Source organism: Hibiscus syriacus, unplaced genomic scaffold, assembly GCF_006381635.1.
Source record: "Hibiscus syriacus cultivar Baekdansim isolate YM2019G1 unplaced genomic scaffold, ASM638163v2 tig00110637_pilon, whole genome shotgun sequence".
Classification (NCBI taxonomy): Eukaryota; Viridiplantae; Streptophyta; class Magnoliopsida; order Malvales; family Malvaceae; genus Hibiscus; species Hibiscus syriacus.
The window spans coordinates 806,230-819,786 of NW_024062808.1; the positions used below are offsets into that span (position 1 = coordinate 806,230).

Sequence of the window (13,557 nt, forward strand, 5' to 3'; positions counted from 1 at the left end):
GTTTATACATATAAAACTTCGATTTAGAATCGATTCTATACATAAGATTCAAGTAACTCGATGCGACTTTCATGAACAGATACATTCGGACCAAATTGGAGATGAGTCTAGGACAGAAAAAACCTAAGATTTTTTGGGACGGGACGTAGTCGGGTTTTAGGTATATATTTTCGGGTCGGGGTGGCGTGGGCTCATCCCTAGTTGTCTACAACCTTTTGTATTTTAAATAATTTAAGGTAATTACAAGATAATATATGTTCATAATATCTCGTAGTCATCGACAACGCATATCATACAAATGTAACTACTTAAATTCAAAACTTTTAAAGAAAATATTAAAAATATTATTAATATTTATGGTAAGACATTTCGTTAATCGTATATTAAGGCTATCGTACAACATAACTACCATCCAAAGGTAGTTCTAATCAACTGAACAATCCTTTTTTTTTCTGCTGAATTATTCATGGAAAATTCTACCGTGCGGCGGTCTTAATATACGGTTAAGGAAAGGGGTTACCGGTTTTGTTATTATTTTTTAACATTTTCGGTAAAAAAAATACCGGAAACATTATTATTTCTGCCTAAAACATTAATGTTTTTAACATTTCCGGTAAATAATAACAAAACCGGTAGAAAAAATAATATTTTAAGTAGCGCTTTACCAAACTCGGTAAAACGCCCAATAATAACAAAACCGGTAAAAATAATAATGTTTCATGTAATTTTTTACTGATTTTGTTAAAAATAATAACAAAACCGATAACACATTTTCTTAATCGTATATTAAAGATGCCGCACGTAAGAATTTCCCATTATTCACTTTTCACATATTTCTTTGCAATTTCCCAGCAATTTACACCCTTTTATTATTATTATTATTATTATTTATTTTAATTACTTTTTAATTGTTTTTTCTTACACCATAAACAATGCGTCTCTTGCCCCCACTTCACCCCCTATATATTCGTTTCTCCATTCACCCTAAGCACCCAGCACTTCAATCCTCCTCTTCTTTCATTCGATCTCTTTGTGCTTTCTTGTCGTTAAGAAAAACTTTCATTTTTTTTTGTTGAAATTTCGATGGACCGACTCTCGAAATGCAACTCAAATTATGTACCACTTACCCCTTTGACGTTCCTCAAACGGGCTAGTAGATCTTATGCTAATCGTGCCTCGGTCATCTACGAGAACACTTGGTTCACGTGGCGTCAAACCTACGAGCGTTGTTGTCGTCTCGCTTCGTCTCTACGGTCTCTTAACATACTCAAAAACCAAGTTGTAAGTTTCACTAGATCATGTATTTGTACTATGTGTATACGTGGGTAGGTGTTTTCGTTTCGTTTATGTTTTTTTTTATGTTTTTGTAGGTGTCCGTGTTGGCTCCTAATGTTCCAGCCATGTACGAGATGCATTTTGCTGTCCCCATGGCAGGTGCGGTTCTCAACACGATCAATACCAGGCTCGATGCTAAGAACATCGCCACGATTCTTCGTCATTCCGAGGCGAGGGCCTTCTTCGTCGACTATCGGTATCTACAATTGGCTAGTGAGGCGCTTCGGATGTTGATGGTGGACTCGACACAGGAAGGCCGGTCATGGAGCATGCCACTAGTGATTGTCATAGATGATGTGGACTCTCCTACCGGTGTTCGGCTAGGGGAGTTGGAGTATGAGGAGTTGATTCACAATGGGAATCCGAGATTCGTCCCGGTTGAAGTCGGTGACGAGTGGGATCCGATCGCGCTGAATTACACGTCGGGAACTACATCGGAACCGAAAGGGGTTGTTTTTAGTCACCGAGGGGCATATTTGAGTACTTTAAGCTCGATTTTAGGATGGGAAATGGGGAACGAGCCGGTGTATCTTTGGTCGCTCCCCATGTTCCATTGTAACGGTTGGACCTTCACCTGGGGCATCGCTGCCCGAGGTGGAACTAACGTATGCATACGCAATACCTCCGCGTACGACATTTACCGAGCCATAGCGGCTCACAACGTGACCCACATGTGTTGCGCGCCAATCGTGTTCAACATCCTCCTTGAGGCGAAACCCGACGAGCGTCGTGAGATTTCCTCCACCGTTCAAGTCCTAACCGGCGGAGCGCCACCACCGGCGTCATTGCTCGAGAAGATGGAACACCTCGGATTCCACATAACACACACTTACGGCATGACGGAAGCCACCGGGCCGGCGTTAGTCTGCGAGTGGCAAGCCAAATGGAACCACCTGTCAAACGAGCGCAAAGCCAAACTCAAAGCACGGCAGGGGATCAGCGTACTGACACTGGAAGACGTCGACGTGAAGAACATGGAAACCATGGCCAGCGTCCCGCACGACGGAAAAACCATCGGAGAAATCGTTCTGCGTGGCAGCAGCATAATGAAAGGCTATCTCAAAGACGAAGAGGCGACCTTCAAAGCCTTCAAAGACGGCTGGTTCTTCACCGGCGATGTGGGAGTTATACACCCCGACGGATACCTCGAAATAAAGGACCGATCGAAGGACATCATCATCTCCGGCGGCGAAAACATCAGCAGCGTCGAACTCGAATCTGTTCTCTACAAACACCCAAGAGTCCTGGAGGCCGCCGTCGTGGCAATGCCGCACCCACGGTGGGGGGAGAGCCCCTGCGCCTTCGTCTCCGTCCGGCAGAACTCGAGCGGACAAACGGAGGACGTTAAGGAAATGGACATCATAAATTACTGCCGGGAAAACTTGCCGCATTTCATGGTGCCGAAGAAGGTGAAGTTTCTGTCTCAATTGCCCAGGACTTCGACCGGGAAAATACAGAAAGTTCATCTGAGGGCATTGGCCAAAAGTTTCCAAGTTACAGAGAAGACGACGACGCAGGTCAATAAGGAAATTGCAGATGAACAGATTATGGCATTGTCACGCCTTTGAAACTCAAAATTACTATTTTACTTGCACTTCATGCCGTTTCGGAATAAATTATTAGGTGCTAGTAATTAAATGAAAAATCTTTTTTTTATTATTTTATTAAGGCTTGAGTATAAAATAAGTGCTCGAATTATATCATTTTTTCTAAATAGACATCTAAAGTATTTTTTTGGCCCAAAAGGATTCCTAACGTTACCAATGTTGCCACTTTAGTGCCCAGGCCGTGAAAGTCGTTAAATGAAAACAATTATCCATCCATTTACTGAAACGTGACCATGATTTGAATTTGGCTTAAGTATAAAATAAATGTCCAAACTATACCGTTTTTTCCGAATAGGTGCCGATAGTATTTTTCGGTCCATCCAAGTGACTAAGTTATAAACATTACTAATTTAGGTGCCCGACATTACAAACGTTACCACTATAGGTGTCTTGGTGTTAACGGACGTTAAAAAAATCCTGTTGAGTGAAACGAGTCACAAAACCTAAAAATTTGAAATATTTATTTTTTAAAAAAAATAAAAATATTATTAAAAAAACGTGTGCTTCCCCTCCCCTGCTCTTCCTCCCCTTCCCTGCCCTACATCCCCTCTCCTTTCGTCATTTTAATTTTTCATGGCTAAACGACCAAAATTCAAATGGTTGATCGATAAAATGGCTAAGGGGTTGGTTTCCACAGTCAATTAAACAACTGATTACCATGATCGATCAAATGAATTGAAGGGATTAGGTATTTGGGTTTTTAGGGATTTGAAAATTTTAGGTTTTGAGATGATATTAAGAGTTGTAATCGGTTAGTGGGTGGACGACGACGTATGGGTGGTCTGTCGTCGACGAATGTGGGGCAGGAGATGACCGGCGGTTAGAATAAATGAGACTAAAATAAGAGATTTTAAGAGTTTAGGTTTTTTTGGTATTTAAAAAATGGGTTTTTTGCAAATAAAATATTTAAAAAAATTTAAATAAAAATTTAAAATTACCATATTGTGGCACGTGTCATTTAACAGAGTTTTTAACACCGATGCACCTAAGTGGTAATGTTTGTAATGCCAGACACTTAAAGTGGTAACATTTATAACTTAGGCACCTAGATGTAGGGGTGTGCAAATCCGGGTACCCGAAGTGTTGGATACCTGGGTCTTCGGGTAATTGATTTCTCGGCCCGTGTCCCGACTCGGATGTTGCGGATACTCGGTAATAAGGTACTTGGATACCCGAATTTTTTTAAATTATTAATTAAAAAACACATATAAATTTAAATGTTTGAAACTTCAAATTACATAGTCCAACATCCAAACATAATTAAAAAAATGTCATGTTAGCATCATTGTTCATTTTTAAATATGGGTGACCAAAACAGAATCAGAACGTAACATTATGTATAATTTTGAAAAAAAAATAATCAAGTGACCAAAATATAAAATTAGATAATACATAAGTGACCAAATAGGTAGTTTACCCTAAATAAAAATACATATGAATTATATTAGATAATATATAAGTGACCAAATAGGTAGTTTACCCTAAATAATAATCGAGTGACCAAAACATAAATTAGATAATATATAAGTGACCAAATAGGTAGTTTACCCTAAAAAACCATAATCGGGTACTCGGGTAACTAGGTACTCGGAAAAATTCAATTTTATGACCCGAGCCCAACCCAGCCATGTAATTATTTTTAGAAAATTGCCCGATTTTTTAGGTTCGAGTCAACCGGGTCGGGTATTTTAGCACACACCTACCTGGATGGGTTGAAATATACTATATTCACTATTTGGAAAAAAAAAATATAATTTGGATACTTATTTTATACTTAAGCCAAATTCAAATCATGGTCACGTGTCAGCAAATAAATGGATAACAATTTTCATTTAACAGCCGTTACGACCTGGGCACCTAAAGTGATAACGTTGATAATGTTAGGCACCTGGATGGACAAAAAAAATACTTTAGACACCTATTAATGAAAACATGTATAATTTAGACACTTATTTTATATTTAATCATTTTATTAAAAAATAAATTGTATTAATTAAAAAATATCTTTTAAATTACACACGTAGAACAATCTCACGTTCTACAAAATGCATTTAATAATCTCAAATTCTATGAAAAGCAAATTCCATATATTCATCGTACCCTTTGAGTACCCATATTTAAACACCATAGATGTCAGGGATGTAAATAATCAATGTTAAAATGTTAAAAGTTATATTTAAACAAATACTATCATGTACTTATATCATATTAATCAAAAAAAAAATAAAAATAAATGATTTTTTAAGATTTTTTTTATATAAAAACGCCTAGTACTATAGAGAGGCCCACTCCTTTGAATTTTAATTCTTCTTTCTGTGATTTTCGACCTGCAGGCTGCTTGTCAATAAACAGATAGACAAAGTAGGATAAGCAACTTTTAGGTGTCTCAATTTCAAAAACACAAAGTGATAACTCTCACGAAAAAGATTAAAAATATTTTTTTTAGAAAACAATACACTTTATAAAAATATATAAAATATTAGATAAAACTTATTAAAATTCTATTTTGAATTATAAATGTTTTAAATTTTATTAATAATATACTTTTATTGTTTTTAAAATTTTATAAATTGGTTCGTTAACATAAAATTAATCCTGAATAATAACACTAATGAGGTCAACAATAAGTGTATATGTATGAACGCTCGTATTCTTGTATAGGTGAATTTCAAACTCAGAATCCTGAAAGATAATAATATATTTTTTAATCATTAAAATTGTTTGATTCGTACACAATTAATATCCTTTTAACATCACAAAATGGTGCCAAAATGCACTCAGAATGAAGAACTATAACCTAATTTATCTTTTTATAATTTTTAGTATTTTAAATTTTTAAATTTATTTATTTTTAATTAATCTATGTTGTCTGATCTATTGACCGACTAATCCAGATCGAGTATACATAGGCGAGGGCGACCATCCCAACCCAATTTGCTCTATTAACAAACGACAAGATTCAAACTTTGATATTGCTTAAGGAATCTAATGTATCATCTCACTAAACCAATTAATTGTTAATAACTTTTTTTATTTACTTTTTATATTTTCTAATATTTTTAAATTTTTAATTAAAATCAACTGTTCTCAAATTTGTTAAAAAAATAAATTAATTATGAAAATTAATTTAACTTCCACTATGTTATTATTCACACATGAATTATCATATTAATATCATGAACTATCATAGTAATATAGTGAACTGTCAGTGTCACATCAATAACGTTAAGTATCACATTAATACCGTAACAAGTCAAAAATCGGTAAGAAAAGGGGAATATTTTCTGGTCTAATGTCGATATTACGGTGAACGTCAAAAGTTGATCGAAACACCTGATACATTTGTAACAATCGATGTCTGTTAAAAACAAAATTAATAAAACTAAAAGGATCAATTTAGATTTACTTTATAAGGAAACAACTTTTCAAAATCTTTAATATTTAATCAAAATTAAATTATTATAATAGATTATTATTCATTTCGTTATCAAAATTAAAAATATCTGGGTGAAAAGTACAAACAAAGATATTTTATATTATTTATTTTAAAAAATACATTTGAAAGAACACTTCGTTACTAATCAAGATTTAAAAAGCAAAATGATATATGTTCAAATACTCTCAACCATTTGACAATGAGTGCCCAAACCTACGTGATGCTCGAATCCGATATCTTAAAGGATAACAACAAATCCTTTAACCATTGAGATCATTTGATTCATGCGAGATTTGAACTCAAATTCTCTCAAAGTATAGTGTATATTATCACTACACCAAGCCTTCTTAAATATTTTGTGCCTAAGGTTCTCTCTCTCTATATATATATATATATGCATGCATGCAGTGTACTTGTTTTGTGGAGGCCTTGATAAGGTATAAATGCATTGCAAACAGCTCCATTCATTGAGATTTGGAACAACTAAAGGAGATATCGGATCTAAAAACTCAAACCACCTAAGGATTCTCATTAATTATCAAAAACATGTTGACAAACATCTTTTGAGCCTAGTCTCTCAGAACATACCTAGGGCATTTGGCGGAACCTAGCAACTGCTTTCTTATGAATCACAGTTTTGTAACTATCGCCGGCTTGCACCTCGAGGCTCGGGTCCAACTTCACCCGACTTCCAAGCCCTGCTCTTCCATCCATAGCCTGTGCTTCCACTGGTTCTGTCATTCCACTTCCATCCTTCCCCAGTCCCTATTTTTCACACATCAAATGCACAACAGCATGAAAAGACAAAAACCCCCTTCACATCTAAAATTATGAACTATTGATTCTTATATACGTATTCTCTGTATGCATATCATCTTCTACCAAAATCCATTGATATCTACATATTTGGAGGGACGTATCTGATAGGATTTTATATATTTGGAGGATCAGAAAGCCATTGATATGTATCTAATGTGTCTTGGAAATCGGTAATTAGGAATAACTACGAGTCGGACATAATGGGGGCATGCGAAAGTTGGAATAGAAATTTATTCGGTTAAATCTTGTACTAATTTAATCTCCACCTTGTCTACTCCGGAGTTGTGTTGGTCTAAGTTAATTTGAACTGGTTTAATACCTCCAAAAATAGAGGTGTTTATTTGGCAGGTTCTCCACCAGAAATTGGCAGTTAAAACTGGTTTATTGAGGCGGGGTGTTAGAGGTATTGATGATTCTTCCTGTTCGGTTTGTGGTGAGGATACTGAGTCGGTGAGCCATTTGTTCTTTGAATGTAATGTTGTATGGGGGATTTGGGTGAGGTTTCTTTAAATGTGGAATTTATATTTTGTTTTACCTAATACTCCCAGAAGTTTTCTGTTGTTCTGGTTGGATTTAGTTCCTCATTCGGAAATTTGGAAATTTTTGCTGGGTGTTGTTTTGTGGACTATGTGGAAATGCAGAAATAACATTATGTTCGAGAAGGGTAGTTTGGATAAAGTTAATATAGTTTTTCTGGTCAGGTATAGGGTGGCTTCTGGTTCTTGGCTAAGTATTCTAATATTTCTATCCCTCTGGACTACTTAATAGGAGACTTAACTTTGGCTTATCAGCATTGTATTCTTTCGAGGTCTGTTTTGTCCGAGTCTAAGTGGTGTCCCCTCGGGTTTCTTAAAATTTAATGTTGATGGGACAGTTAATTTTGACTGGAGATGCAGTGGTATTGGTGGTTTGGATAAGAGATGTTGATAGTAAAAGGTTGGAGTTTTTCTCAAGTTCGACTGGACCAGGCCCCCCGATCATTGCTGAGTTAAAAGCAATTCATGCTGGGTTAGATTTGTTTTTTAAATCGGTTTGGAGGGATAAAGGAAGTCTAATTCTAGAGAGTGATTCCTACAATGAGCTAAAGTGAATTTCCAATCCGGAGACATGTCCAGATCTTTATGTTCATGCGGTCAGAGTTATAGCCAAGTTAGTGAGTTCAATGTAACAGATGTATAAATGTGGAAGCTGATCGTTTAGCTAAATCAGGCATAGCATTGCATGTCTTTGGGTTGGTTTAAAGGGGTTTTCTGTTGTATTTTATGTTCCGAACTAGTTGTATCTCTTACTCTAGTAATAAATCTTTGGGCACTTTTTTCCTCCTTTCTATGATCATTGAGTTTTTAGGAGCTTAATGGTTATGAAGGGGTTTTAATGAGGCCCTATTTCTATCCAAAAAAAAATCAATAGACATGAAATTCAATAACAATTGAAAAGGTAATCAAAAGGTGCAAGAGAGACCGTACCGATCCTTCATGCCAACCCATACTGCAGAGCATTCGGTTACCCACATTGTTCTCGTCAATTGCTTTCTTTGCAGTGATGACCTCAAAACTTTGTACATCATCTGATACAGCCGCACGTCCACCACCAACACCAGGTGGGAAAGGCATTGGATCTGAGGATAATTTTTTGAATGCTAAATCTCGATCTTCAAAGTACACAAACACAGAATTTCTCACAAGATTAATACAGAAGTTTTAAAGATAAATGGACCCATCAAGTTGCAAAACCAAGGTCTTTAAACAATGACCGGCAAAATGTGAACAAAGATTGGATACTGTTAAACAAGCTTACTTGAACTCCGGAACTCATCATCAGGCAGATAATCTGCATTGGAAGATGATTAACCATACAAGTTCCTCCTCTCAGCTGCACGGTCCCGATAAGTGGTTTGAGACTGTTCCTTGTTGGTAGTAGAAGGCACTGGTGCTTCAGAAAACCTTCTTTTACCACTCCCAGTTGTAGTAGAAGAACCCAATGCAGATGCATCCGTCCTGAAGGGTGTAATAGTTGCCGGATCTGAAGCTCTCCGCAACTCCACCAGCCAAAGAGGTGGAAACCCCACTAGATACAGAAGATGGAGTATCGGATTTCACCAGGCCCCTTGCAGAGCCTCTTATTACTCCCATTAAAGTCCCCCCTGAGCTATTACTAACAGGCCTTGGCTTGGTTGGAGACCCTAGACCCCATGTTGATGCAGCCTGGACAGTTGTATTGACACCTGAACATGTTGTATTACCCTCCTGCAAGTCCATCATATCAAATCGGTCCTTGTTCTTTGCATATTGTTCAGCTGAAAGAAGCCTATCTACAGATGAAGCTGACAAGTGATTGTCACCAAGACCCAATCGGGATGTCTGCCCTTCATGACTCCTCTGTTTCCACATTGTCGACACATTATTAATCTTCTTCTTATTAGCTAGTATACTACTCTTTGAAGCAAGTTTTATCTCTTTTGCTTTCTCCTTTTTTTTCTTCTCTGCAGCTAGTGCTGCTGCTGCTGCAGCTTGAACTGCATCTGGTAGTGAGGCAGCCTTCTCAACCGATGTGACAGTAGCAGCTGGTGCGGATATTATTACTTTTGTGTTACTGGAACCATCACCTCATTTGGAAGGCTCAGCTTGTTTTATAGGTATTATGCTGTCATTTTTATCACTGCAAGGGATGTACTGCTGAGATTGGTGATGGTATGAATACCAAGTCCCACTGTTACCATCATAATAAAGAATCTAATAGTTTTACTTGTAATGTGCAAAAGAGTAAAAAAGCAATGTCATGGACTTCAAGAAAAAGAAAGCAAACCTATATTTCCATCATAGTAAAACCCAGAGGCAGCATCAAAATAATAACCAGAGGCTTCATCCCACCCAAATCCAGAATGCCAAGCTGAATGATCTTGTTGAACTGAACCAACACCTTGCTCCTGCCAGCTAGTAGACTGTTTGTCATCCGGATTATATTCCTTTGGTGTCCATCCAACCGCATCGTACTGAAAGGATACATGACAATACCATCAGACCAAGAAGCATAAAGTGGAAACTAGGATGAAGAAAATAAACAACTTGCATCCCATGAAATTAGACACAAATGCCTAAGAAAAACAATAGCAGAGGACCTGCATGAAATCAACAGTAGGGGCATTTTAAATTATAAATTTAGGGGGGAAATGAAAGAAGTAAGAATACGTAGATGACTGAACTAATCAGTAAAAGGTCATGTAGCTTTGCTTTCAGGCTCTAAGGGTTTATTGTATAGCATACTCTAGTTATTAACATTCATAAGCTATAACTAAAGGGTTCTAGATATTGATCAAGGGAAAAAAAAACTAAAAATAAAAGCACCATCTAAGATAATGACTACGAACATCAACATTAAACTATGAAGAGAATAATTAAGACTGCAATAGAACAAAACCCATGGCTACCAGCTTATGTCCCAAAAGTATTCAGCTAGAAAGTCTTGCAAGTGTACATGCCAAAATTTTGCACCATAAATTGCATCAAAATAAATGGACTATATAAAAAACAAGGTCATAGTCTATATATGGTTCTTATAAATTCTCTCTCTTTTATTTCATTCAGTACCACTAAACAGTGGACAAGGACAACAAATTTATGAAAGGAGGTAATGCAAAATTTGATCAGTTCATGGTATTAGTGAGATAGAGATTATGGAATACTAGATGAACCATTATACTCTCAATACAGTAAGGGTTCTTAGTCCATGGAACTCCATTATGATTGATTCTTTTAAGCTTCTAGACCACACCATATGCTAGAAATGACACACAGCAAGGAGGCTGACCAAGCAAAGCCAAGAACCAAGAGTAAACCTAACACTATCAATTATTTCTTCAAAAATACAAAAAAAAAAGGTCATGAGTTTAAAAGATATTGGAACACAATTGACTTTTCAGTAACACCTTATAGTGGCATGATTATCAACATTTTTACAACTAATTATAGCTTTGTATTTCTCATAGTTACTTTATTCTTATCACTTCGGTTAAGAAGCTTATCAAATATGGAGCCTTCTTTCAATTCCACATAAACATTTAAAGCTTCTTATGTCTTCCCATCTTTTTGGATTCTTATCAGCAACTTTCCTGTTAGTAACTGCTCCAAAATCTTCTTTCAGTCAGTTCTAGGCACCAAGCTACTTCATTGAAATGCAAACATCATGATCATCGATCCTAATGATTTTGTGGGATAGAGGTGATCTGGAAGTACACTGAAGAACAGACCTGGTGCTAATGACTTTGTTCTTGGTTTTTATACTCCGGTCTCTCACAGTTAATCAGGCAAATTAGACCATATTTATTCTTTATTGGGTTTAATCTTACCTAAGCTGACAAGGTTGTCCAGCCTAAACGCTTGGCAATAAAAACAGAAATGTATTTAATAGCAGAAACTATCATCCTTTCGCTACTAAAAACATTTTTGCACTCGGGCCAAAAAAAAAGTATTCGCTGACATCATTGAAACCAAAGATATCTTCAAATACCTGTTGAGAAAAAGCTGCTGCCTCAATCGTAGCAGCTGCGAGGCTACTTGACTGTGAAGCTCTCAGTGTCCCTGATCTTGGCCCCAGAATGCTCTTCGCATATGCCACTCTTAAGGTCTGCCCATTCTTCTCAAGAGTTGTTCCATTTGTAGCTTCAAGAGCTTTTGTGGCATCACCAACCTACATGACATCCAACATTCAGAGGTACGGATCATCTTACAAATAAGTTTCCCAACCAAAATCAAAAGCAGAAAGGTTTAAATACAACATGGTTTTAAGCCCACAAGGGGGAACAGAATTCTAGATTGAGAGCAGCACCAGAAGGTAGGATAGTAATGTGCCAACTGACAAGTTATCCTACTGTGTCAAAAGTTGTGCTAATGGAGAAAAAAATCAATAGAAGCAATTTACGGATGCATATTTATTCTTCTTCGCATACATACATGATGTTCTGTTCATTTGTGCAAGAGAACAGAATTTTGGTTCCTTCGTACGTGACATTAGAAGATTTTTAAAGTAACATTAAGAACAATAGCACTATTCTTTTACTTTATATTAGTCTCTGCAGATATTATTTCTTCGTACCGAATGGAAATGAACAAATGCAAATCCCCTCGAAACATGGGTGAACTTGTCTCTAACAAGGCGAATATCCTGAAGATAAAAATCCATAAGATTTTACAGTTGCTAAAAAAGGGTTTTTCTTCAAAAGTGTATCATGATAAAAAGGCATAATGCAACAAAATAACCCTAACGTTTAACAGTAGTATCAAATTTATCCATATTATTTTTTTTAACATTTGTGCATTTAACGTTTATTTTTGGGTCAAAAATAACCCGCACTGGATAAAAACAGTTAGTCAACTGACGGTCAACGCGGGGTGCTGACTAAACGCGCACGCATGGAGGGGAAAGTCGACGTGGAAGTCCATATCATCGAGATCGCTGATGTGGCACTGCCACATCATTTTTAAAAATTATTATTTATATTTTTATATTATTAATTCGAACCAATCAGAGAGTGACACATGTCACTCTCTGATTGGTGCACAATGAAAATGGTTAAATGCACCTGGGTCTCTCATCGTGTTTTTTGGCTCTCCGTGACATCTAGGAACAACAACGATTCCTTTAATTATTGAGGTAAGTTGATATAAAATTTAAAATAATTTAATTTTTTTTAAAATGATATAACATAAAAATATTTTTTAATTATAATATTTATATATATTATTAAAATTCGTCATGTGGACATAACGAGTTCCAAGAAATATATTAAACGATTAGGCTTCACATGGTCCACAGACCTGAGTCCATTAAAATATAACATCTGGACAAACTCGTCATATGAGCCTGACGAGTTCGCCATGCATTGTAACAAAATTCATATTTCTCAAAATAATATTTAGGTTGTCCCATTGAGCCAAATAATTAATTCACTTGAATTATTAGCCGAATATTACTCAAATGTTCTACCATATTGTGAACTTCGATAAATAAAATAAAATTTTGTATTTATTATATACATATTGTGAACTTCGATTTTTTATTATTATTTTTTAACATTTTTTGTAGGATCATTATGTGATATTTAATGACTAATTTCTTGTGTTAATTGTTATAAGAAAATATCTTAGTTACATATTTGTTTACAATTATAATTATAAACTTTAAATTGTAATTTTGGATATTTGATTTTCTTTTAATAAAACTATTTACTTTTAATAATATTAATACTTCTCCCTTTAAATATCTATATTTAAATTTAGCAATAAATAAATATAATGTGTGAATTCTCAGTATTAATTTGTTTGTGGATACAATTGTAACTTGAAAAAAATGCACCACCATTCT

At 35.8% G+C, this 13,557-nt stretch overlaps 1 protein-coding gene and 1 pseudogene across 1 annotated transcript; one reads left to right on the top strand and one right to left on the bottom strand.

Annotated features, from left to right (window-relative positions):
• The first annotated feature begins 1,033 nt into the window (after nt 1-1,033).
• Nucleotides 1,034-2,999, top strand: LOC120136740 (trans-cinnamate:CoA ligase, peroxisomal-like). Its single transcript, XM_039152706.1, has 2 exons — nt 1,034-1,281; nt 1,371-2,999. The coding sequence occupies exons 1-2, from the start codon at nt 1,084-1,086 to the stop codon at nt 2,901-2,903; spliced, it is 1,731 nt and encodes a 576-aa protein (XP_039008637.1). The 5' UTR covers nt 1,034-1,083; the 3' UTR covers nt 2,904-2,999.
• A 3,876-nt stretch (nt 3,000-6,875) lies between these two features.
• LOC120136839 lies at nt 6,876-12,671 on the bottom strand (annotated as a pseudogene).
• Between the last annotated feature and the right edge of the window lie 886 nt (nt 12,672-13,557).

Excerpts from the sequence above, each read along its gene's own strand:
- LOC120136740 (XM_039152706.1), top strand. The coding sequence starts at position 1,084 with ATGGACCGACTCTCGAAATGCAACTCAAATTATGTACCACTTACCCCT. Across the intron at positions 1,282-1,370 it reads ACATACTCAAAAACCAAGTT|GTGTCCGTGTTGGCTCCTAA; the intron begins GTAAGTTTCACT and ends ATGTTTTTGTAG.